Consider the following 27,088-nt stretch of genomic DNA (forward strand, 5'->3'; position numbering starts at 1 on the left):
ACCTTTTCCCCCCTCCTTCATGTGTTTTCATGTCCAGTCTGTGTGTCATTTCCACTGAAACCATAGCTTTATTAAGTAGAAAAAAATGAAGGTTAACATAAATGACTTGACAGTTTACCTATTAACCTACAGTTTCTTGAACACAATAAAACACACTCAAGAAGACTCACAATAACACAGTATTTTGCAGATTTAACATCCTGTCCACACTTTTTAGACTAATTTCTATTTTTTAGTTATTATTTTGTGGTATTGTTACTTAGTAGACAAATATTTGAGCAAGCTGGAATTATTTCTAGGTCACTACCATAGTCCACTGCGTGTGTCTTGTTGTGGTGATTAAGACTTGTCCTAATCCTTCCCTTCCTTAAGACACTTAGCTGCCCCAGCACACACGCTGTTATTGACCCTGCTGAAAATAACCTGCACGGAGAAGTAGTCAAATGCAGGTGCAGAGATAGGAAGTCACATAATAAGTCTGATGTCACACTTTTTGAATTTCTCTTAACTCAATGTGAAGACAGATTGAGAGTCAGTTGGCTTTCCTAGTCACAGAAGTTAATTGCCCGTCATCCATCAAATCAAAACAAACGTGACAGGATCACCCATAACAACAGAAAAAAATCACACCTGGCATAAATGGCAGCTTTGTCGAAAGATTTACACATTGGCAGTGACTTTTAAGCTCTTTACAGCTGTTAATGATCATTCTCTCGATTCATTTTGAATTCTTTAACCCTACCAGCCTGTCTTTACTATTTGTTGCCAGCAGTGTATTATCAGCACTCGTGCAAACACACATAGTCACACAAGAGGGGCCTATAAACAACTTTACTTTTCTTACAGCTGCTAGGCTGTATTGCAGATGTCTGTTTTTTATATCTTGAAATTAATTATGGATTTTTGACACATTTTCTGTGAATTGCTACAAAATTGTCAACTTCTCGTATTTGACTGTAGCTTTTTCTGAAGATGATGTTATAGTATGGCAAGCTTTTGTCCCAAGCACTTAGACTTCCGATTTAAAGACTAATGATACAAATCATCCTGATTGCTTTTTTATTGGTGGTAAAGATACTATCAAAAGCTTTGAGGTACTTCAGAAGAATCTAGAGAGGGAATGTAATGAAAGGCTTCTCCGAGTTATTCAGCTGTGGATGGTACCAAAATCATTCTCTGTCTATGAGGAAGTGCGCTGCATGTGGCCTGTTTGATCTTGATTACATTTTGGAGTCTTGTACTTATATTATAAAAGAAGTATACAACAGTACAGCAGATTAGCTCTGTGACAAGGGCCTGGGTCTGGGACCTGTGTGTCCACATGTAAAAATCCTATTCCTTTTTTTAAAACTTTTTTTTCTCTTATGCATTATCACCTTGCTGACATAACCCTATTTAACCTAAATATACTTTGCCTCATATTCTTGACCAGATGGTTTCTGTTGACAGGGAGTGAGACAAATTGCCAATTATCTTCAAATCATTGCCTTTTGGGATTAATGATTGTGCTGTTACTCCATGATAGCAAACCAGTATGCACTCACCCAAACGTGAGTCTTGTGACAATGCACGGGCCTATAAACTATTTTTACAATGGCGTGTTTTTGAGCTTGGTTCCATAAAGTTAATTTTTAAGCAGAGTTTCTACAAATGACCTTTCAGCGCTGCTCAGAAACAGTTATGCTTGTGAAGCAAGAGAGTAATGACTAATCCATTGATGGGTCATTAAAATTGGATGTAGACGTTTTCTTTTTAATACTTTACAATGTTTTGGGCACAATGTGCTCAGGGCCTTGACACTCAGAGGTTAACTGCATCCTGTGTCAAAAAGCCATTAAAATCTATGCAGACATTCAGACACTTGAACCGTTTCCTACTTCAGTTTTTGGGATACTTTGAGGAGAATTATTACTTTCTGTATTCTAAGTACTGAAATGTAAATACTGTAATATAACGGAGAAAAAACCTTACTCCCATGGCAGCTTGAGGAAGCATTGAACCTTGATGTGAAACCTTATTTACAAAAACATCTGGTTTGTCTTGGCAGCGTTTTGATCTGTTCTATAACCAGCCAGCTGTCGCTTCTTTCTGTGATTTTATTTATTATTTTGTTTTCACATGGTGTACAAGACAAAACAGGTTTCGTCATTGAGACACTTTTCTGTCTGTTGCTGTCGTCACACAATTGCTAGATTTTAAAAAGTCCAAAGTCACAAAATACCAGGGGTCTCATGTATAAACGGTGTGTACGTACAAACCAGTGCTGGAAACGTGCGTACGCCACTTCCCATGCAAAGGTTTTGATCTATAAAAAAACTAACTTGACGGAAGAAGGTGCGGTCCTGTAAGTAAACTCTGAACCATGCGTACGCACATAAAGAGGAGAAAAGAGAAACGGCGACTCACATGGCAGAAGGATGAAACAGTTTGAAATGAATAGGCCTACTATTGTGTAAAATAAATCCAAATATTACCTCTGAGTATTATGGGCTTAAAACCTTTCTGAATAAACAACGATTGATTTTTCCCTGAAGTGTGCAAAAAACACAATTTCAGATCATTTGCAGCGCACATTTAGGATAATAAACACATATGGAGATATCTGTTTCTGTAAAAGAACGCTTCAAATATGTTGTACAGTTTAAATCAGGAATCATTAATTAATACTTGCATGCACTGCAATTTATTCTCATAAATAAGGTGAACAGGAGGACAAATTATATTAAAATTGATGCTGTTTCAGGGCGTCAGTTGAGCAAATATGAGTGTATAGTTTTATATAGCCTTTTGTTATCACATGTTCATTGCCTTATTGAGCCAAACGCTGTGCGCCAGCGTGTGGATGTGATGCGCTGCTTGTAAAAACACGGTATGGAAAAATATAACACTATTTATTAAGTATTTAAGTAAATCTTTCGGTGTACTACTGCTTATGTCACATAAAACAAGTCATATATTCTTTTAACTCATCAGCAGCCTCGTTAAGTGATTGGACTGTTTGTGCAGCCTAAATAAATGTTCAAACACAAGTGGAATGCATTTGGTTTACTCTCTTTTCAAATGGGGGAATCCATATTAGTACCTGGGTCATTCCGTCATGCGTGTGTGTGTCCCCCTCCAGCCAGCGACGTCACTACTCAAGAGGGATGCCCCTTCCTGCAGATCGGTTATAAAGGAGTGGAGCTCCGGTGCCCCCTTTCCTCCAGTGCGCAAGTGTTGGGTGAAAGTGCGTTTTTTTTTCCCACCAAACAACATGCTTCAGCTTCACCAAAAGGAACGTCAGTGTCACACTGAGTTAAATTTAATTTTGTAGGTTTCCTAACAGAATTTGCCTCCTTTTCTTCACGCAGTGAGTACGTATTAATATTAATGAGGGGCGTCACTGACCATTTATAGGCAATTATGGGCGTTTGAAGGGTCGGACATGGAGCTCCCTCACATGCACCACATTTCAGATTGATTGTGAAGTATCAGAATCAGCTTTATTGCCAGGTATGTGTAGACACACGATTGATTGTACATTGCTCACGATGTGCTTACTCATACAAAAAGTGTGTGTGTGTATGTATGTGTATATATATATATATATATATATGGAACATTGCTTACAGATGTGCGTACGCACAGTTTTACAAGTCATAAGTAATTTTTGCCTTTTGGCCGCACGTACACTTTTAGTGAGCTTTCTACGCACAGTTTTATAAATGAGATCCAGGTCCAGGATTTGCAGTTGTTTAGCCAGTAAGCATGTTGTGACCTCACAGTTGTCAAAGAGAAGTAGAGAGATTGAGAGTTTTCACTAAACTGTGCTAAATAATATGCTAAAGTAAGTATGCTAAGGTGAGTAAGTTGTCTTTTCAAAAGAACACTTCAACAGTTTGGGAAATACACATTTGCTTTCTCTCAGAAAATTAGATAAGAAGGTTAATATCAATCTCACGCCAATGAATGGATCAAATAACTATCTGTAATGTTACCTGGGTTGGTTTTAGTGACAAATCCACAAAGTATCATCACCTGCAGTTTCGTCTTGTTCATTCTCATTGCCTGTTAATGTTGCCTTTAGATGTAGCAGGAAGAGGCATGTTTAGCTAGCTTAGCAAAAAAAGCTGTAGGTTTTTATGTTATTTGTTGGTGCTGGGCAATTGACAGTGTTTTTACAATGATGTTCTAAGCGAAAGTTGGAAGTTATGGTCGCGAGCACAGGTTATGGTTTGGTCTATATGCAGGCACAATGGTACTGAAGTTGGGGCTATAGTCCCGGATGATCTCAGAAGGGTTTTTAAAAATCAAACAACAAAAGGCCGAAAATTGAACTTTACTCGCTTAACTAACGTTACGTGTGCGGGAGCGATCGAGGGAGAGATAGATTATTGTTATAATTTATTCTCCTGCAAATTTGCGAGAATAAGATGATCCAGCTGTAGCTCTGTGTCTGTCCTCTCTGCTCCACCTGAAGCTGTGAGCTGCACTTTAGCAGAGGTGCTGAAATTAACTGTAGATTTGTGGTGAGGTTAATCACCTGATAGGCAGAGGAGGCATTATACATATTTCATTTCAAAATCTATGTCTTGTCCCCCCCTCTTTTCCTAATGTAAGCCTTCCTGGCTCTGGTGATTTCGGAGCTGGCTCATATAGGAGGTGGTTTACTAAGTGACCAGTCAAACACTCACACACTCCACATCAGTCGCAGAAGAAATGTATAGAAATGTTGAGGGAGAATAAAAAAGTTGCTCGAGGCCGGTGCAGCTTCTTCTTTTGTGTTGCTGTTACTTCTAGCTGAAGGCAGCAGTGATGATGTCTGCAGCAGGGGTGGGTACATCTAATGTAGGACTACTCTTAATTTCGCTACATTTTCCATTCATACCTTTTATAACTTAACCAGTCTGTAATCTGCATTTTGCTTCATTAACAGAAATGAGCTATCATCCAGGCTGTGCGCGCAGTTACGCAGTAAATCGCTGGTCGGGTGAAATACTTTCACTTTCCATTAACGGCGCATTAAAAGTGTCTTTAGTCTCTGCAGAGCAAATGTAGACTTCACACTGTAACATCTATGTCAGACGATCACTGCATTGATTGAGTTATATTAAAAGTGTCCTGTTGTTGATCAGAGCATCGCTTTGGACATAAGCCTGCCATAAACAGAATGTCGCCGGTGAAACTAATCTTTCACTCAGCAGCTACCAGCTGTTATTTATTTTTCAGATGCACAGAGAGAGAGAGAGAGAATATGGTGGATAAAACAGTCCTGTTGGGTTTTACTCATGACGCACAGCTTCCTCTGTATGTAGGTTTACCTGCTTCAACAAGGAGCTGCTCTGGTGTTACTGCCACAATTATTCCTTGCATTGTTGTAACATTATTTAGATGCTTCAGGAATAATGAGTGTATTGGCAGCCTGTGCTACTGCAAAACAAGTGGTTAGGTTGGCTACATCTCCCTAATAAAAGGCACAGGTAACAAAAGTTGGCTGGGCAGCAAAAGTGATATTTTAAAGTGATCTTATAAACACCTTCATGGAGATTTAAAAAGGAAAATAATTGTAGAAATAGCTAAATTACAGATAATCAGCTTCTTCACTGCATTTGAAGGAATATTTTAATGGGCTACTTAAAAAAACAAACTCATCAAGTTGCCTAGTCTATTGCAATAGACAGTCCATTTTTACTCTGATAGCCTATCTTGACATCAAAACATGCAAGAATTAAATCCCCACACTACCATGGAGAGTAGTGGTGCAAGGGGTTGCAGAATCCGTGGTATGGATCCCTTCCACACGGTGCGGCACGCAGGTGGACCGCAGATTGATTGCAAAGTTTATGATTTATGCTGTTTGACCTCTCAAAATATCCTTTATTCTGGAAATGTCAGAGAACCCAGGTAGATTCTGAATGTGCAGAACTTTGAACATGAGCAGAAAACCTGCTGAAACATAGGAGCTATTAAAGTCCAGGAGTTTATAACTGAATTAAAATGATTTAATTTATTATTGATGAGGTAAAAAGGTGCCACATGCACATTTAAAGAGGTTACCTCAATCAGTCACGCCTGCATATGTGTTGATTCAGCAGTGATGATATTAAAAGTTGATCTACAGGAGAAACATATCTGAAAGCAACCCAGAATGCCTGAGAGCTGCTCTGCATTATATTCTGTTAGTTTAGATTTTAAATTGTTTTATTATACCTTTATTAAATCAGAAAAACTCTATTTCCAAGAGTGTCCTGGCCAAGGCAGGCAGTAGTACAATTGCACATTTAAGATGGGAATAAATAATCAGTTACAAGGTCATAAAATATCAAAATGTTCTTAAATATTCACCACAATTCAGCAACACCTGAATTTTGTGTGTCCCAGAAATTGGTGCAGAAAAACACCAGAATGCAGGAAATTAAGTGTTGTTCTCGTCGGGCCGAACAATGCCTCTTAACTGTGATATAATATACCACGTATACCACGGCCTGAAGTGAGCTATTGCTTTTATAAAACGGTTACCAAGTGTGGCAAAAAGAAAGTAGGCTAACAGACGCACTACAATTTGACTTTGTTTTATTTCATCAACAGACATTTCTTTATGAATACAAAAGTAGTTCCACCAGGCTGCCGGTGGGCTATGCTAAGCAACATACATCAAATTATTAGAACTATTTATTTATGCACATCGCCGTTTACTGTGCAGCCACTAGAAACTGTCCAGTGTCAGTAGATTGACTTTGGTAACTTAACATGCTAGCTCTTGTGTGCCCGCGGCAAGCAGTGCGTAAAATAATAACACTTTAATATTACACTTACAATAAAGGGCAGAATTGCGTCTTTCCTTGAGCAATAGTCTTTTGAACAGGCTATTGAAACTTTGTTGCAATATCGCACACATCTGGGGCAAGTAGTGGACTGCTGTGTGTGTGTTTGTGTGTGAGAGAGGGAAATGTGCTCTCTCTCTCTCTCTCTCTCTCTCTCTCTCTCTCTCTCTCTCTCTCTCTCTCTCTCTCTGTATCAGATCGCATTTTAATACCAGGTGTAAATAGGGTGTGAGACCCCCACCAAGCTCAGATTATTAACTCAAACCCTGTTTTTCACGGAGTGATACGGATCTGTGCAAAGGAATTTGACATCATACCCGTTATTTACGCTCATTATATCACTGCTATGAACCAATCAGATTGCTTGATTTGAGCTACCCCTTTTATAATTCGTTTTAGCATAGAGCCAGGCTAGATGTTTCCCCCTCCATGCTAAACTGGCTAAACATGACTGTAGCTTTGTACACACACACAAGATTAATAATGATCTTTTCATATCACTCTCAGAAGGATAGAATTTTCCCTAAAAGGTTGAACTAATTCTTAAACATTGCTGGCTGTGGTGTGAGTAGATCTAAACGGTGCTAAGATGAAGCAGAAGAACATCCACTGTATTTCTACATCATCTATTTCAGGAAATCTTCTATTGTCTTGAATATGACATAGTACAGTGACGTCCTCCTTACTCACTCTGGAGCCTTATAATAGCTGTCCTCCTGTGCTTGCAGGAGTCAAGTCAAACAGGTTGCCCTCCAGTTTTCTTATTGATTTATGATGCAGACTGTGCATGTGGATTCTCCAGAACTGATTTAAGACATCACTTCATATTTGCAGAGACAATAATGTGTGTCTGTGTCCACATCCACTCACCATTGTCATCAGTGTCTCAATGTGTTTTTTGTTTTTCTATACTGAAGCAGAAATGGTCAGGTTGCCCAGTTCACTTTATCCTCGGTGGGGAAAACGATGGGATGGTTGCCGTGGCAGAATGCCCCAAACTGTTGTTACACGGTGCTTGAAGGCTACATGTTGTTGCTGTTTTTGTATGTTGTTGCATATTTTGCAGACTTAGGAACTGTGGGAAATAATGACTGCTGCTGCAGGTCAAATGACTTTGGTAATTTTTTCTTCCTTTTCCATATCTATCTCCTTGCACTCTCCCAATCCCCTAACCCCCCTCTTCTCTTTTTCTCCTCCAATCAGCTCTGTAGAAACCCCATTTAGTGACTCTTAACACCTCCATCAGTGTCATTTACTTTTTCTTCTGCACAGTAAAGTGTAGAATGTAAATGTACCGTCTGACAGACATGAATAAGCCTTTTAAATGTAAAGTTAAAAAATGTTTTTTACAACAATCATAAACCGTTTAGTATTTGTAAATTGTAACTAATGCTATAGCACTTGTAATGTGCATGCCTGTCCATTTTTCTGTTGCTGTGTTTTCTCTGTGCGAATAAGCAGCATCAATGAGCTTACAGTATGACATGATAAATGTACACCGAGCTACAAGCTGTAAATTCTATTCTCAGAGGAAGACCATTCCTCCCTTCCTTCCCTCTGTTTTGGCTGACAGGCTCTTTGCACAGTTGACACATGTTGACCTACAGTAGGCGCACATACACACACACACCTGCGTTATGGTAACCCATAATACAAACTTGCCTGCATACAGCCACATCTCTGTGCAGTTATACTTTATTGTGTTTTTTAACTTTTACTCTTTAGACTTCAAATAATATTGAATCCCTTATCTGAAATCAGTGAGATGTGATGGCATTGACTTTTACTGGTTAAGCTCTGGTAATTCACATGTCTACTAAATCTCCCTTTTAACTCAAAAAGACTTCCCTTTTTGTAACCTATTTGCAAAGCAATATAAATATTTTGTATATATCTAGTTGTATAATTTTTGGCAAAGCTCATCTTTAAATTTTATTTATAATAAAATCTATTCACATCTGATAATTCTACAGTCATAATTTTGTCAGCAGTAGCATTTATCATTGTAGTATTTAGTAATCTTTTATGATGCTGTGCAGTGCAATGGTGAATGGCCTGTACTAACTCTCTATTTTGTTCTCTTCTCAGCAAGGTGCAGGCAATGCTGACAGATTTGACTATGTAAGTGCTAGAAGTCAGCCCTGGCTCACATATTGGAAGAGACTATTTCTTTATTATTGTTTGTTCTGTTATCTCTTTAGAGAGTCAATAATTTGCTGTCACCACTTCCTTACTTCATAGTAATTGTGTAGGTTTTGAGTGTATAGTGTTTACACAAGAAAAATGACATAACAGAGTGTATTCAAAAAAGTAAGTATGCATACTATAAAAACGCTTGTGGATGTACACTATTGTCCCACAATGCACTATCCAAAGAAAATTGAGAAGTTGTCCACAGCTGTACATTAAAGCGCCAAAAATCAATGTTTTTATAATAACAATGTATTGAATGACAGTGAAACAGCTCAAGGAAGATCCCTGAAAACCAAAAAGGTTTTAAATCCTTGGTTAAGCATTTTGTTTTCTTTTTGCAAAGTTTAATTGGCAGTTTAAAGTCACAATTTGATTGATGTTCTTTGGCACGTGTGTTGGATTATTTCCTGTTAGGAAAAAAACGGAGCACAATAAATATAATATGACACTTTGTGTTTAGTACATACCATTTACAATTAGTATAAAGTATTGAACTGGGACACAGCTAGTGACGTTTAGAAATACTATTCAGCACAATTTTGTGATGGACAGGCCACCAATCAGTATTAGAATTAAACTTCATACCATGAACCTCTGTTGATTGTTTTGTCACACTTAACACTCCTGCTGCTTTCCCTCCAGGTCATGAACTTTCTGAAAAAACTGGCAGGAAATGAGTATGTGGGTTTCAGCAACGCAACGTAAGTCCCTCCTAAATCCTCACAACTCTTTACAAACATGAATATGATGCACATAGAATAGAACATCAGACTATATCTGTATAAAAAGATTGTGATGTTGGTGAAGGAAATCAGAAAGAAGTGAACAGTGAAGGTGGTAATGAAACTTGAATTTTCAGGAACATCAAGTACTATAATCAAATTGGTCAAGAAAGTAATTTTTGGAGCGTCTTACACACACAGCATGAGTTATTTGTTTTATTTATTTGGCTCAACTTTAAGGATGAGGACTGGAACTGGCATCTGTGTTAATCTGTGTAAAAGTCCCTTGCATGTGCATGATTTATGATGACCACAAGCAAACAGTATTTCGATAAGAAGGCCAAGTGCTGCGGTCGTGTTGCAGTATCATCACATGACAGCATGAGAGCTCTGGTTGCATCGTACACATGAGGGGTGGGGTGATGGAATTCCAACACACACACACACAGGCATTGCAAATATTTCCTTCCTCAGTGTAATAGGAGTGGTTTGCTCTTTGTGTGACAGATTCCAATCGGAGCGTGAGTCAGGAGACAGGAACTTTGCTATCGGCTACTACCTAAAAGAAAAAAAGGTTTGACCTTGGATAATTCATAAGGCCTTGCTGACTTTGTTATCCACTGTCTCTCTATTTAGCCCAACAAGGCTGCAAAGCAGTAACTGTAAAGATGAAACAAAATGAAAGTTTGTTTTTTCACCAATAGAAATATTTGCATTTTTGTATTCCTCAATTGATTTATGATTGTACTTCAGTTTCCATGTCCCTATTTGGAATCACCTGGATTCCAAAAAAAACCTGTAGTAGACATACTTATCTTTCAACAAAGCAGAGGTTCCTTAACAGTAAACCATTTGCCCAGAAATAGTTTTATCACCTTCTTGGAACATGGGAACGTACAGTAGTTGATGAATGTTCATCTGTGTGCTCTACTTGTCTTAAACTCTTCTCTGCAGTGTTTTCCTGAGGGGACAGACATGACATCTGTACTGGATCTATACTTTCAAGTGAGTGCAGTGTTTTTTTTAAATGTTTATTCCAGTATCAGTTTTCAACTCTTAATAATTATTAATGATTCATTAAGAATGTTAATATTCTTTCCTGCTGATCTTCCTGCAATATTGATTCCATCCCAGAGTGTCAGAGATCATGACTGGATCCAGATTCTGCTTCTTTATCAATCATATCTGCATTTCCCTTTGTTTCTGTCAACCTCCCTCTGTTTTTCATCATGTTTACTTACCTGTGTGCTACAAATCACATGTTCACTATACATACAGTACACTATACACATACACAGATGGAAAAAAAACAACATGAAGGGTCTAATTAAAGTCGCGGTCCACCATGAGCCTACACAACAGCTTCAGTGCTCCTTGTGATATAGTCTCCAAGTCTCTGAAACTCTACAGCAGAGTTGAATAGCATTTTTCTTCTTTCTTTTTCGTTTTGTTTTTGACCGTAATATTTTATTGGGAGAATACAAATTACATCTGCGTCTTACATTGGCAGTTTCCATTCTTAGAAAAGATTTTCCCTCTCTTGGTGTCATGATGAGGACGTTTAGAGCACATAGTTTTTATCCAACCTTTCATTGACCCCATGTGCCCTTTAAAGGAAGCTGTATTTTCATTGATGTTCCATACCACCACCCCACTGTCATGTTTTCATTCATGTTCCCCCACTGCTGTGGTTCCATCTTCCAAGACACATTGTGCCGAGTGGAAGCAAATCCTGATAAAGAAATGTGATACTATGAACTGATAGAAAAACTTCTTCTATGTGAAACTCCAGCTGTGCTCCATTGAGGTGACCTGTGAGAGCGCCAGTGTCATGGCAGCCACCCTGGCTAACGGCGGTACCTGCCCAATCACGGGTGAGCGCGTGCTGAGCCCTGAGGCTGTGAGGAACACCTTGAGTCTGATGCACTCCTGCGGCATGTACGACTTCTCAGGACAGTTTGCTTTCCATGTAAGTAAAAGGCACGGATCACAAGAAGGCCAACATGAGCCAGGCTAGTAAGAACAGATTGTTATTTATTTTGTTAAGTAGGAAAGACTCAAACCGGAACACCTAAATTATTTTCTTAGCACAACTACCCTATACACCCACGGGTGCCTTTTTAGGTGTTGATCTTTATATTTTTATACTTGTTGACAACATGCCCTTTAGTCACCCTCTTACATTAGCTACAGATGTTTCTTAGTAAAGCCCATAGTTACATGTAAACCATTTACTTAGGACGAAGACATTCCTTGAATTTGAGTGGTACAAATGTATTTAGTTAATCATTAGTTTGACATTAGCCCATACAGTAGTGGGACACCAAAACATTATAAGGACTTTGCACACAGGTTTAGCAATACATTTACAAAAGTCCGGTGCAATTTGACCCTGACACACGCTGTATACTCTAGATGGTACTATTTGAATGTGACATACTAAATAGCTTGGATGACCTTAGGCCAAATGTAATGGGGGCCGGAGTTTACGCCTAGGATTGCAACATTATCTGCCTCTGTGCTAATAAAACACAACACCCAAGCCTCGGCATTGCATAGCCGTCGCCTCACATCGTCTGCCTGAGCAGAGGTGTTTGCTGTGAGAGGATGGCAGATTTGAATGAGACACATCCTGACGGCAGAAAATTGTAGAGAGGAATACCAATGTGTGAACATATCTTCAGCATTTTCTCATGATAAACCACATTTGAAGCAGTTAGTTCTGACAGCACCAAAGTGAAAGTCTACTCTTCATCAGTCATTCCTTTTTGCATATTCTGTTTGAGTTCATATGAGGTGGGTTTAGGAAAAAAATGTCCACTTCTTAATTGATGGAAAATAAAGAACTAGTAGAAATACTGACCCCTCATCTGAAACTCCTCCTCTTAACTGAATAACAACCAAAGGAATGCCCACTGAAAGACACATCTAAATAATTCCCAGACCTACATTTTGCAAAGATTCTTCAGTATCATGTCACAGGACAAACAGTGGATAGATTGCTGTAACCAGTGAATTACTGAAGCTGTGTCGATTTGGTCTTTGCTGACTTTCCATTTTGAGCATTGTGCTGTTGCCATGCCACTAATGTAGATACATACCCACAGCTGATCTTCTGTTATGTAACTGGTCTGTTGTCCCTGTTTTAGGTCGGTCTGCCAGCCAAGTCTGGAGTAGCAGGAGGGATCCTGCTGGTTGTACCCAACGTGATGGGTATTATGTGCTGGTCACCTCCACTAGACAAGATGGGCAACTCGGTCAGAGGAATACAGTTCTGCACGGTACGTAATGTCATTATTAAGGCTTTCCCCGACTAAGGATTTACATAGTCAAATCAGAATTGTCAAGTCTTGCCTATAGTCGAATCATGTACTGTGTTTGTATGCAGCGATTGCCAGCGGGGGGGTGAACACACGGTAACTCCTTTTTAATCTTGACAAGCTGCAGCTAAACTGTTGACCCTTCTCTCTCTCTCTATCGCCTGCCGTTCACCGGTCTTGTGCAGAGTTTTGCGTGCATGCCGTGCTGCCGACAGCTGCATGCACGTCGCGGTTCCTCGCGGGTCTGTTTCAAGTACTATTTAAAAACGATGTAATATTCGTATATATAACTGGTAGTTATATGTAAAATCAGACGTTGAGCACCCCCATATCCCCAAAATGGCATGATCCTTGTTTCGCTGCAAAGCTTTGACTTTTGTGAGATTGACAGTCGATTCAGGCTCTGCCCATCAAAGCATCGCATCTTTGACTATTTGGGGTCAGCTTTAGTCCATTATAAGTGTTTTGGGTTTTTTTGACATACCATTTTGCCGAATTGTTCATATCCATCTTGACCAGAGATAAGAAATAGCTTGACATGAACATTTATGCCAAAAGGATAGGACTGATTGCCTTTCAAATGACATAGTAACTCATTGAAGTTCCGGTATTCAAGTGCCTTAATACACACACACACAATTTGTACACAATCACAAACAGAAAAGGCCCTGATGGGGGAAAAAAGGTTAAATATAGGAAATTGCCCAACATTGTCCTTCAGGAACTTACTTCACTCTGGTGACATAGTGTACTTCCAAAAAATAATTAAACCTTTTTAATAAGTAAGCGATGCTTGGATACTGATTGCCAGCCCAGATACAGATCTCAGTCGCATGACAAGGAGCAAGAACCCGCCTCTACCTCAAAAATAATAATAGGTTTTTTTCTTTTTTAAAGAAACAACTTAATATGCTACTATCTACCACTATTTACCAAGCCAGTGATTACAGTAAACCATTGGCTTGTCAACTTCCAGCCATCAGAATGAAAGAAATAAGCAAATGAATGTATTTAGCCTTCTGATCTATCTATCTGCCTTTTCATTCCAGGATCTTGTTGAACTTTTCAACTTCCACAACTACGACAACCTGAGGCACTTTGCCAAGAAGCACGACCCTCGCAGAGAAGGAGGAGACCAGCGGGTAAGTACACACAACACCATGTGGGGAAAAACATCATCACTCATTTCACTCATCAATCACACAGACCCATAACACCTTCTCTCCAAGAACTCAGGTGACGCTCGGGTTACTGTCGTTCAGATTTAATAGCTGTTAGTTTTGTAGATGTTGGCTAACATGTTGATCTCCATAACTGTACATAAAGTACACCTAAAGGGAAAACATGTGTAATTTGAAAACTTTTTTGGTGCATTAACTAATGACAAGAGAGACCTTCAATGAAGAAAAACTAGAGCCAAAGTCAGTCTGCTTCAGCACCTGCCATTCTTAATGTCCAGGTTTGACAATAAATAATTAAACAAACTAGTTTTGGCTCTAATTTTTCAAAAGATGTTTCAGCAAACTACATGCCACTAAACACCCGCACACACAGAAGGAGCAAGATTATTAATTTGTTATTCGTGTCAATTGAAACAGCTGCAAACCTTCGGACCCATGGATTACGAGAGTCTCCAACAAGAGCTAGCTCTGAAAGCCCCTCTTTGGAAAAAGGTGTCCCCCACTGAGTCGCACCAGGACTGCTCTACCACTGTAGTCTATAGGATGGACAAAGCCAGCGAGTGAAATAGCAAAAAGAAAAGAAGGAGACCCACCTGTCCTCCACACCCCCACCTCATCTGATCCCTCTCCCTACCTCTCAACAACACCATCGTTCCTCACTCTCAAATATTTATATATAAATTATGCAGAAGATTATATATTGCGTGTGAAGCGGTCACTGTGTGAACAGACTGGGGAGCTGCTTTTGTCTTTATTTGCAATGACAGGGGGGGACTGACTTGTTGTTTATTTAGCTCTGAATTCCAAATGAACTCATAACGTCCGCCTGCTTGTTGCCTTAGTGAGTGTGGGATCACCTTACACCCTTTATCGCAGTATTTTAGGTTTTTTGACTAAATCATCTTCAAAGGTGTAGTCTTATTTAAAATTCAGTTTCATTGTAACCAAAAAAACAAACCATATAAGTGTGCCTACACATACATTGAGACTACTTTCAAGGGACAATTGCTTACTGGAGCTCACACTGAGGCCTGAGACTCTCAGGATATTAGCACCTAAACTCAGATGCTTGATGTACACTTTTTGGAGAATTGATGGAAAGTTTCCAGAGAATATTGTTAACACATCAGTTAGCTGTCAGCCACCGGGCTAGGGTTCAGCAGTGTAACAGCTAACATGACGTAGTTTGTCATTAAAAAAAAACTCAACCCAAAAACTGAAGACTTGTTTGAGTCACTATCATAATAGTGCAGAGTTTTTCAAAAGTCTGGTCAGGACACAGTCTAAGAACCAAGGAGCTTATTATGAACAGTTGATCCTCTTCACTAGTTTAATGTGAAAATAGGACGTTTCTCTGCACTATATCCAAGCACCTGTACCATCTTCGTGTAGGTGGTTAAGTTCTGCCTAAAGATGTCTGACGAAGGATACATGCAGACATTTGAGAATTGAGATTAGTAGGAACCCCCCACTTGATATGCATAAAGGGATGCACGACTAAGAATGCACATTTGCATGTGCTTGAATTACTAGTAAAGAATAAATTGAATCAATTTTATATATAGCATCATTTGTGCCTCCCTCTGTTAAAAAAATAGAAAACAAAATAGACAGAACTTGGGATCTAAAAGCAGAGTGACGGTTGAGAAATACTCCTATTGTGCTGACTTATATGGAGATAGCACTGAAGAGAGAAACTGCAGTAAAACAGGACTTCAACTTGACTTTAAACTGTCAGTGTTTGTGCCTGGACCACCATTGGGGCTGATTTTGAAACCATGATGATTTGTATATGAAAACTGGAGCACCCCACTTGCTCCTTCTAATCGAGCATGCGCCCCATGTACTAAGGCTGAGTCCTTATCGGCAAAGCAAAAGAGAAAGCAAGCTGTTCTCACTCACTGGACCCGAGTGTCCTCATTCACCTGGCAGCGCTCTTGAGAGACTGGTTGCATCATTCTGAGCTGAGTTTGTGTCTGAATGGACCATTGTGTATCAAGTTTAGTGTGTATGCTCTGTATATGAAAGGGTGGTGTATGTTCATTGCACATTAAGCCCCTCAGAGTATGCATGGGTCTGACCAGTCCTCATACAACTTCTCTGCTGTGAACAGGTGCTTGCAGGTTTTATCTGCAGGGTTTATCTGAGCTGCATTCCAAAACAAACCACGTGTTTGTAAAGTTCTCCAACTCTTGCTCTTCTAGTAAGGTTGTATGTTATCAAAACTGTCTACCATATATACGTAATTTACTGCACTTCTGAATGTACGTAGTGGCAGGTGTATACGCTTTTAGGGATATGTACGTGAGTGATAATCCTCAACAGCAGACTAGAATGTGTGTAGAATATACACTACAGACGTTCTGAATTTATAATCTTGTCTCCTCCAGGAAGTAAGAATACTTGCACATGTCAGCTGATGCCTTAGATGTCACTGTACTGTGACTGTACTGTGACTGTCTGTTTGTTATTCAATCATTGTTAAAACTGTATTTGTGGCATTTTTCACTGGGTGTGACTGGTTGTGAGATTAGCTGCTGGAGCCAATAATAATACACTGTTATAACAATGTGATGTTTTGAAGTTTTGTTCTTCTTTTTTTTTAAGTCATGGACTTTTACTTTCTGTTGTGTCTGCTAATTATTGTGTAGAGGTACAATGGATTCAAAAGCCTCTGTCAACGTTAATGCTCCTTGGAAATGTTGGTGTGTAGGAAAACCCATTTCCTTGGTGCTCTTACAGTATTTTCTACAGTATGCAAGAAGCTGCGTTGGGTTTGCCACATCAGTGTACAGAAAGCACTGAGATGCTGGACAGTGCTTCTGTTTTTTAAGATCATCAAAATTACATACCCGTGGCTGCCATTTATCTGGCTATAACCATTAAATGTGTTTTAACTCATTAGTTGCTTCTAATTGCATTATCAGTAGCAGAGTCCACCTTCATGCACCAGATGTTAAATTGTGTGCATGTGTGAAGTGATGCATGTGTGTACTGGGAGAAATTTAAAAGGACAAGAGTTGACACGTGCACACAGATTTTGAAGAGGAAACATATTTGTGTCATAAGAAGAATATTTTCAACAATTTACAAATATGAAGTTAGAATAAAGACGTAAAATGTTCTCAATTTCCAGCACATCACTGTGATTGGAACCGTAAGACATTCTTAGCCTTACCAACCAGGTGGTTAAGGATTATAACACAATGTAAATGTACAAATACAGTATACCATGATGCTTATACTCTACTGTGCAAAAGTTTAAGGCAGCTGTGGGAAAAATGCTGTAAATTAAGAATGCTTTCAAAAATAGACACGTTAAGAGATTATATTTATCAATTAACAAAATACAAAGTGAGTGAACAGAAGAAAAATTTTTCTTCTGTTCACTCACTTTCTATTATCTATTACTTGTCCAATTTTGAAACCATTCTTATTACTTTACTGCATTTTTGGTCAAATGCTGCACAAGTAGGGGATTTCCAGAAGCATAGATTAAATTTTTTCCTTTCTGATATGACCGTGGAGGGAATCCGTTTCTCCTTTTAACAACGTGCAAACCTATTTTTTGCTGCTACATTGGTACAAAATCTTAAAGTACAGTGCCTGCATGTTACTGGACCAGAACAGCATTTATGGCAACAAACCAGGCTGATTATGTTATCTGTTCAACTTTGCTTTGGTAAATCAGAATGACAAACATGAAGTATAGTATTTGACATTTGTAATTCAGCAACCATTATCTCACTCCTCACAGTGTAACTATTATTCTGTGCAATCAAACTCATGACAGAGGGGCTTTTGAATGCACTTACCAGTATTTCCATGGAAATTATCAGGTTTTTATATAGTTGTCATGTTTGTAATGTTTCCTGTTATTTTCCTCTGAATTCTCATTCTCCCACCTGCATGCATATTGTTTTATGCTTTAATAAATGTGTTAATTGTGTGTAATCAGTATGTTTAAAGTTCATTTGATTACCTTCCACATGTCTTTATTTATGTTGATTTGTGTCTTGGACATACATTCTACTTTTGACATGGAAATTGCAAAAACCATTACCATTATAACAGGGTGACCTTGGAATTGTAAGGTTCTCTGATGCTTTATTTATAAGATCTTTTTTGGCCAAAGACTAATTGTTGAAAAAGTAGAATAGCTGTAGAAAAGCTGTTACATGGGAACAAGTAACATGTTACATGGGTTCATAAAAGCCAAGATTTCCCTCAAACATACAGAAGATGAAGCCAAACAGTTCCAAGCTCATAACTGTCAAACTTTTTCTATGTTTTGATTTCTTTTCTTAGTCCACATGGTTGTAATGCTGTATGTAAAGTCTCCATACACTGCCAGCTCTTCGAAATTAAGACATGAACTTGTCTTCCTTTTATTATTCTGATACTTCAGTTTCTTTGGCTGTGATGGACTTGAGACATGAAAGTTGTGTTAAGATTTTTTTTAGCCTTGGTGTCGATTGTATGAACTCTAATAAAGCACTTGTTATCCATCATCTCATTTCTCCACCCATAACTGTTCTTTAACAACAACACGCGCCTTCTCTTTTTTTAGAGATGCCTTCAGACTGACTGAATACTTCTGTTTGCTGCTAAAACACTTAATTGCTGTCCCTTCAGAAGTTGGACAGAAATAGTGAATTAAGTAACTCAAAGTGGTCGTGACATAAAAGGACATAGTTTGATTCCCCTGAACACAAGAAGTCACAGCAGCCTACAAGTCAAGTCAATTAACAGTCAGAGGAAATTATTCTTGTCAGCACTTTTGTTGAGGAAAAGCCAATTAAAGGGGAGTTTATTGTAGGCCTACAACAAGTAGTACTAAAAGACACAAATAAATGTGGGAGCGCTCAAGGAAAAAACACAAGAACTAACTGGAACATAAATCAAACCTGACATTAGCCAAAGCGCAGGGATAGAGGGATGTAAGAATCCAGCCTCATCTGGCCCTGGCTTTGCGTTCGCTTCCGAAAGGTGCTGGGACATGTTTTCAATGCAGGCCTTGTTTCGCAGCCTGAATCTGTTTCTAATATCTGGGTGAAATAAGGCTTTGTAATAGTTTTTGTCTTTGGTGGTCCCTTCTGTCTCAGTTTGTGCTCATAACGTCAGCTTTCTCAAGATTAAAGTGGTTTTTCTGGGCTACTTTGATGTTTTGTTTCAGCTTGCTTGTTGAGAGTTGGAACTGGTGGAAGTTAGAATATTTTAATGGGTGTTACTTTTGCTGCATGGGTATTGGCTAGCTGTGTAATCAAGTGCCATGCTCCTTGTTGCAGTGGTGATGTAATCACCTACTTGTGCATACACTCCTATGTGTACCTGTACTGGTCTGTCCCTGCTACTTGGAGCTTAACCTTCAACGTCCCGCAAACGCAAGTTTAAATCTAGTTATGCTGCCGTTGTTCCACTTACTACTACTTTCACTTTATAATACAAATTCTCAGTTTAGCATCTCTCTTTATATTAATTCTACTTTCCCTGGAAATGAAGCTATAGTAAAATATTACTCAGAAAAAGTGTAATAACTTTGTTCAGATACTAGCCTGTATTGGTATTTCTATACAGGCTAGTTTCTATTCTCATTTTTTTCACATATCCATTGTTTCTGTGTATGTTTTGAAGTCCTTGAGTTTTGCTTATAGGAAATGATTCATTCCTATTTGATGGTAAGTCTTAACTGATGCAGAGAGAGTCCATGTTTGTTGAATTGTTTTGATAATTGCATAGATGTAACATGTCTGCAGTGGCAGTCGTCTGAGATGCATTATATTTTATGATTAAATAAGTACATTTTCACCAGATCTGATCGTCAACAAATCCCATGAAAAGATCGAAATAAACAGTGAATTGATCCTTTTAGAAAATGTGTTTGGAGCACAGCCTGATATCTATTTTCCCTCTGTGCCGTAGAGCTCCATGGCTGTTAAAAGCCAGTCAGTGAGCCTCACATTATCCTTCATCACCATGAACTCACACACTGTAGTTTCTTTTGACTCAGTCCCACATTCACCGTCCTGCTGCCCTCACCAGAGCACCAAATGTGGATTCATCCACAGCTGAATAGTGCCCCACAAATATACAAGCTGTCAGCTGTTATGGGAAATTGCTGAGGCTTTTTAAAAAATAAAACTTAAGCAGTTATTTGAAAATGTACATCTTCATTAGGAACAAATGTCCTTGGGATTGACATGACGGACTAACACATGTTGGTTTGGTTTGGTTTCATAGGATTTGTTGACAGTAAGAAAACTATAGATGCTTCATCTGCTGCTTAGAAATTAAATGTGTAACATTCTTCATGTATTTGGTAGTGGTTTTGTTGTAGCTGCTGGAGTTGGTGGAGCGGGAGTGAAAATAGGGTGACTCTGAAATCCTTCTGCAAATGTTCTCTCTCTCGCTCTCTCTCTCTCGCTCTCTCTCTCTCTCTCTCTCTGCCCATCCCTGTTCTCAGGTCAAGTCTGTCATCAACCTGCTGTTTGCTGCCTACACAGGAGACGTCTCTGCCCTGAGGAGGTGAGCAGCTCCCACTCACTAACTTGTAATATTGGCTACAGAAGACTTCAGGCTTATTTGTCTCTTTTTGTCACCCATTGAAGTCCACTCCTACAGTATGTGTAAAGGTTTGTTTTACTGATCCTTGTAAAGATTGAAAAGTGGTGAAAATCCCTCTCCTCTCGTGGCTGCGTAAGGCAGCTTTGCACTCTGGTGACCTCAATTGGCAACAAGACCAGACCTTGATGTTCACTAATAGGGGCGAGGAGTTTCCTTCTAAACAAAAGTTACGTTTATATTACTTACGTTACGTTACGTTTATGTTACTCACCAAAGGTCATTGTGTGTATCCTCAAGGTCATGACATCATTTCTTTACTCATGAAACAAGGTACAAGGTGGATTTCTTTGTCACATTACAACAAGTTGTAAAGTGAAAATGAGTTAGTAACACCCTTCTGCTACATAGCAGACAATTTACAGTAAAATTTAAAAATGCTTATCTTTGTAACACTGATAGCGAACAACTGATAGTCTGAAAACATTTACAAAGCAGATTTTAAAAAACATCAACAAAAAAACATTTAAATCCACTATTATCCATTTCTATTAGTATGCCAACTTCTTCTTTCCAGTCTTTGCTGTGTTTCTTGGTGCATCACTGCCACCTGTAGGTCAGGGGAATTCTGTTTAACCATTGGAATGTGTATTGCTCCTGAGTGTGTGCACAAGACAAACAAAACAGGGTCCCACTCATAAATAAACAGCTCCGTAGCTCTTCTAGATGTCTAAAACTGCACAAGGAACCTTTAAGTGGAAGGAAAGAATGTATGGCAGTGATGGTAAACTTCCTTACATTGCATTGTATTGTTTCAGTCTGGAGACAAACCTAAACTGACTGATAAGATGTGTGTAAAGAATGCAATAACTGAAGGTACTTACAAAGTAAGTTACATAAACATTGTGTGTGTAGGTTTGCGCTGTCATCCATGGACATGGAGCAGAGGGACTACGACTCTAGAACGGCCCTCCATGTAGCAGCAGCAGAAGGTAATGTGCAGCCTAAAGTCAACCTGTTCATCTTTTTTGAGATTAATATTGCAGGTTTGTGTCTGATTAAAAATAAAAGTATAAAAGAATATACAACACTGTCCACATATTTTGTATACATTGGACCTGTACTGTTTTTCATGGTGCAGTCTGAGAGCCTTATTTTCAAATGTGAGCCATGTTATTGCTGCAGGATACATACACTGAACAAAATTATAAACGCAAGACTTTTGTTTTTGCCCCCATTCATCATGAGCTGAACTCAAAGATCTAAGACTTTCTCTATGAACACAAAAGGTCTATTTCTCTCAAATATTGTTCACAGATCTGTCCAAATCTGTGTAAGTAAGAACTTCTCCTTTGCCACAGGTGTGGCATATCAAGATCCCGGCCAGTTAGAGTCTTCACAGCACTCGTTGGTACGTGTATGCTTTGTGTTTCTAACACCTGCTCTGCTTTCAGGACACACAGAGGTGGTACGCTTCCTCTTGGAGGCTTGCAAGGTGAACCCAGTACCCAGAGACAGGTGAGTCCAGTCATCAGAGTGCTCTTTCTCACCATCTATGTCTTTTCAAGCTGTTCTCATAAGCTGCAGTTTGGATCTTTTGAAGCAGGAGGTGTAGTGATTGTTAACACACCAGGGTTCGATTCAGACCCTACTTCTTTCTGAGGGACTATAATGACAATTTATAATGCCTGTTTATCACATATCATATGCTTACATGGACATTTCATAACAACCTTTGATCTTTTTGATTTGGTAAATGTGAAAATTAACCTACAGACACTTCCTGTACATGGATAATAAGATTATTAAGTACCTTTATTTCTATTTTTAAGACATGGTTAATACAGTTCCAGTTTCCACAGTTATGATAATAAGAAAATGATTGTGAAAAGTATGTCAGTTAAAACACAGAATAGAAGTAATGGACAACATGCAGCGAGTCAAATGCAATTTCAAAAGCATTTTGACTATAATAAGGTCAGACTAATAGGACTGCTATATATGGATTTGGCTTTACTTTGTGAGAACGCTTGAAATATTGAGTTTGAGAAGTCACTTGATTTAATGAAAGGCACGACCACAACATGTGTTAGTGGTGCTGGTGACGAGGGAAATCTAGAGCAGGTGGCGTCTTTATTGGGGAACACTTTTGCCAAAAGCCAGAGTTCTTCTTGACATACTAACCTTTTCTGTGTGCAGGTGGGGGAAAACGCCGATAGATGAAGCGGTGCTCTTCGGCCACCACGATGTAGTCACCATCCTGCAGCACTACAACGACAATTACAGGCAGCCCGCTAGTGCTTACGACAAGGAGAGCGCTCAGAAGTACCTGGACAGCCTGCTGTAGGCCTGCTGCACACGTCTCCAACACTTTATCTTTGTGCACAACCGTGGACCAATTTCCAGAATTACGTCGTACATTAGTGACCATACTTTTGAAATATGTGATGAATTAGTTATTAGCTTTACTCTTGTTGCCGTGTCCCGTCTGGTGCGCTTTGCTTTCTGGCTCTACTTCATATCTCCTCCTCAGCTCTGTCGTATTGTAACGTGTACCGTATGTGTGAGGGAGTGAGCGCCTCATCAATACAGTTTAAACAATAAATACAATATCTGAATAACTGTAAGCAGTGTTTACAGTGTATTACCCATGTAACCTGTCAGTACTGTAAATCACATATGTGGTATCATAGGATATAGATTGTATCAAAGTGTATTAGTTTAGTCACAGTATTGTTTCTCTTATACTATCCTCTACCAGGAAACATTTGGAATATACTCCCTGTTAGTTTTGAGAGATAGTGAGGTGTGTGGATATGATGTTATAAAGTGTAAGATGCGTCTCTGACTGTGTAAGTGTGGAAAGCCTAACGGGCATTGTGCTGCTGATACAGTTATGTGCCTGTTTGATCTCCATATATCTGCATCTATTCTCAGATGGTCCTCCTGTCTGTTGCAAGGTCACTGGCAGGTTTTATGTCCTTTGAAGTCACTGAAGAAAGATTGTACTCTGAATGTATTTTTCAACACGTGCAATAGAAGCAATATGTATTTATTTTAAGAGACTTTTTAAGTGTAAAAGATTGTGTAATTTGTTGCATTTGGGATGAAGGCGAGTTGGTTCCTCTATTTTTGTCTTTGTAGTAACATATTTCTGTGTACATTGTGACTTTTTAAACCCTCCTACGAATGTTGATCGTATAATGTTGATAATGTTCACAAGTCTTTTAGCCCACATCTTCCATCCTTTTCTGTCAGCAACTAAATTCCTTCTCAAATTAAAATATAATGTGGCTATAGAATAGAATATATATTTTTGCACAGGTTTCTTGGACTGTAACAATGTTGTGGTTTCCTGCACAGTGAGCAGCAGCACAAGGACAGCTTATGAACTTTTGACCTTCTTATTAATCTGAATGACTTGTTGCAGTAATTCTTATCCAAATGTCCCCCATGCTCTAGTGCAGGGGTCGCCAAATTATGGCAAACTGTGGCCCACAGCTGGATTTTAAATTCCCCGTTGTGAACTTTTAAAAGAAACTAGCATATAGCTCAAGCTTATTTCTAATGAATTTCAATGGATCTACCTTGCACTTCTTAGTCTGATCATTAGAGGTGCTACCATTTCGACGACTACCTGATCTACAATGATGGATTAGTTGATGAAAACACTTACCTCAGCTGATTCAACATGATGCAACCAAAAAGATGCTGAAATGCTGAAAATTTCAGTGACTTCTTATAATTGTCTGTATCTGGCCCACAGTCAGAAAAGCTTGGCTACCCCTACTCTAGAAAGTTACGTCCCAATGCTGTTTCACACAGATGCAATCCAAAACATCTCTGAATGTGCTAAAAGAATGTACTGAATTTTCCCAATGACGTTTACTTCGAAAAAGTATGTAAATATGAACAATGCACACAAAAACTCTAACATAAACACAATGAGCACAGGCTTCAAGTTATACTGTAATATTCCAGGTGGTCTCACTGTTGCACTGTATTTTGTGAAAGTTGAATTAAAAAATGTATTTTACATACAGTATATGATCTCAGTAAAAAGTAGCTTGACAGCTGAAACAGGGATTCTTGGTCTTTGGTCTTGAAAAAGCACGAGCAAAGGCGCAAACACAAGTCCACCCTTGTTGGAAAAAAAATATTAAATATTAGCCCCAGAAGTCACAAATATTTTAACACCAATTTAATACATACTGTAAATGACCAAAATGGCCTAAATACTTTAAATTGAAGATGCAGACAGGATGAATCACTTCGCATTTCATCTGGTGTCCATATTTCTTCTTTGCCATTTTCTTCTAATCAAGTGGTTAGTGTACATAACATTAATGGATCCAGACCAAACTGTAATCTATAATCTGACAGTCTGCCGTTTGTGTGAAATGACATTGACTTGGGTGAATATAATAATAATAATATAATATATATAATAATATAATTTGAATCTCTTGCCCTTGAGCTCAAAGCAGAACTATTAGTGCTCAGCATTACATATCAGCCTCCAAGATATTCAGCGCTGTAACTGCAGGAATTCTCAGAGCTCACCTCACTTGGTACCACCAGATATGATTAATCCTGAATGGAGACCTGAATATTCTAGGATGACTCCAAGGCAAAGGAGCTCGTGAATTTACTGGACAGCTCCGCTCATCAGCATGGCAACCTTATAGACTTACCAGGGTTAAACACTGACAATGTTTCTGTATTAGAATGACCTCTTTCTGACCCACAGTGTGTGTTTTTGGACGCCAATATCTTGTTCAACAGAGAATCCTAGATGGTAAGGCTGAGGCAAAGTTCTCTAATATTATGAGATTGCTTGCGTCAAACAGCTGTAACTGCTGTTCAAAAGACATGGTTGAACATTTCAACAACACATTGTGCACTGCTTTAAATGCTGTTGCTCCACTAAAGCTTAAAGAGAGGTCGGCTGACAGAAGCTCTTCTGTAAGTAAGAGTGTTAATGAATCCTTTCATGGTTACAAGGATTACATTTGGAAGAATATACAGAAAATGCCAGCTTCTCAACGCTGCTCCCACCCATCAGCAGTTCTCTGAAGTTGTGAAGAACGTTGTTCTTTAATAACAAAATACCTGCAATTAGAGGCAGCACTATGGCTGATGTAAAGACCTCAGCAAACTCTGTCAGAAAGATGCATCCATGGAAACATTGACCTGTATTACAACTGAGCTCTGCAAGACTGTCACTGAGTGGAACTCCTCGCTACAGCATTTCAATCAGGCTTTAGAACACTGACACTGCTCTGCTAAAATAATCAGTGACCTCAGACTGAAACGATGAAAATAGGTCTCTGTTCTTGCCCTCTTAGACCAAAGCGCAGTGTTTGATACGACTGATCATGATCTTAATAAATCCTCTTGAAAAGTTGGTTGGTGTTTATGACTGTGTTAAACTGTTAAGTGTTCTGTCAGTCTTGGAGATCACAAGGTCCTCCTCCACATTCATGAACACTGCGATCATCTGCTGCTGGTTTATAAGAGATTCCCAAAGAAAAGAAAATCAGGGTGCAGTCTTTGAAAATTAGCCCCAAAGCTATTGAACACAACCTGTAGAGATCGGGGAAGCCAGCTAACTAGCAAAAAACAATCTCTTCACTTTAGCTACAGTGAGGAAAATAAGTATTTGAACACCCTGCTATTTTGCAAGTTCTCCCACTTAGAAATCATGGAGGGGTCTGAAATTGTCATCGTAGGTGCATGTCCACTGTGAGAGACATAATCTAAAAAAAAAATCCAGAAATCACAATATGATTTTTTAACTATTTATTTGTATGATACAGCTGCAAATAAGTATTTGAACACCTGTCTATCAGCTAGAATTCTGATTCTCAAAGACCTGTTAGTCTGCCTTCAAAATGTCCACCTCCACTCCATTTATTATCCTAAATTAGATGCACCTGTTTGAGGTCGTTAGCTGCATAAAGACACCTGTCCACCCCATACAATCAGTAAGAATCCAACTACTAACATGGCCAAGACCAAAGAGCTGTCCAAAGACACTAGAGACAAAATTGTACACCTCCACAAGGCTGGAAATTGCCAAGCAGCTTGGTGAAAAAAGGTCCACTGTTGGAGCAATCATTAGAAAATGGAAGAAGCTAAACATGACTGTCAATCTCCCTCGGACCGGGGCTCCATGCAAGATCTCACCTCGTGGGGTCTCAATGATCCTAAGAAAGGTGAGAAATCAGCCCAGAACTACACGGGAGGAGCTGGTCAATGACCTGAAAAGAGCTGGGACCACCGTTTCCAAGGTTACTGTTGGTAAT

General features: G+C 39.0%; 1 protein-coding gene across 3 annotated transcripts in view; it reads left to right on the forward strand.

Annotated features, from left to right (window-relative positions):
• The window catches only part of glsb (glutaminase b), a 42,479-nt gene extending 17,829 nt beyond the window's left edge, over positions 1-24,650 (forward strand). For 2 of the 3 annotated variants that reach the window (XM_046053314.1, XM_046053316.1), the window contains 11 exons: positions 8,892-8,924; positions 9,639-9,697; positions 10,226-10,292; positions 10,673-10,723; positions 11,511-11,687; positions 12,868-12,999; positions 14,088-14,180; positions 20,683-20,744; positions 21,696-21,772; positions 22,235-22,298; positions 22,980-24,650. In XM_046053314.1, coding sequence (XP_045909270.1) covers positions 8,892-8,924; positions 9,639-9,697; positions 10,226-10,292; positions 10,673-10,723; positions 11,511-11,687; positions 12,868-12,999; positions 14,088-14,180; positions 20,683-20,744; positions 21,696-21,772; positions 22,235-22,298; positions 22,980-23,127 — 963 coding nt within the window. In that variant the 3' untranslated portion in view covers positions 23,128-24,650. Of the gene's footprint in view, positions 1-8,891; positions 8,925-9,638; positions 9,698-10,225; positions 10,293-10,672; positions 10,724-11,510; positions 11,688-12,867; positions 13,000-14,087; positions 14,181-14,636; positions 18,731-20,682; positions 20,745-21,695; positions 21,773-22,234; positions 22,299-22,979 lie in introns of those variants that run through there. The other variant, XM_046053315.1, reaches the window with a different exon arrangement.
• Positions 24,651-27,088: the final 2,438 nt, after the last annotated feature.

This window comes from Micropterus dolomieu, linkage group LG07 (assembly GCF_021292245.1).
Source record: "Micropterus dolomieu isolate WLL.071019.BEF.003 ecotype Adirondacks linkage group LG07, ASM2129224v1, whole genome shotgun sequence".
Classification (NCBI taxonomy): Eukaryota; Metazoa; Chordata; class Actinopteri; order Centrarchiformes; family Centrarchidae; genus Micropterus; species Micropterus dolomieu.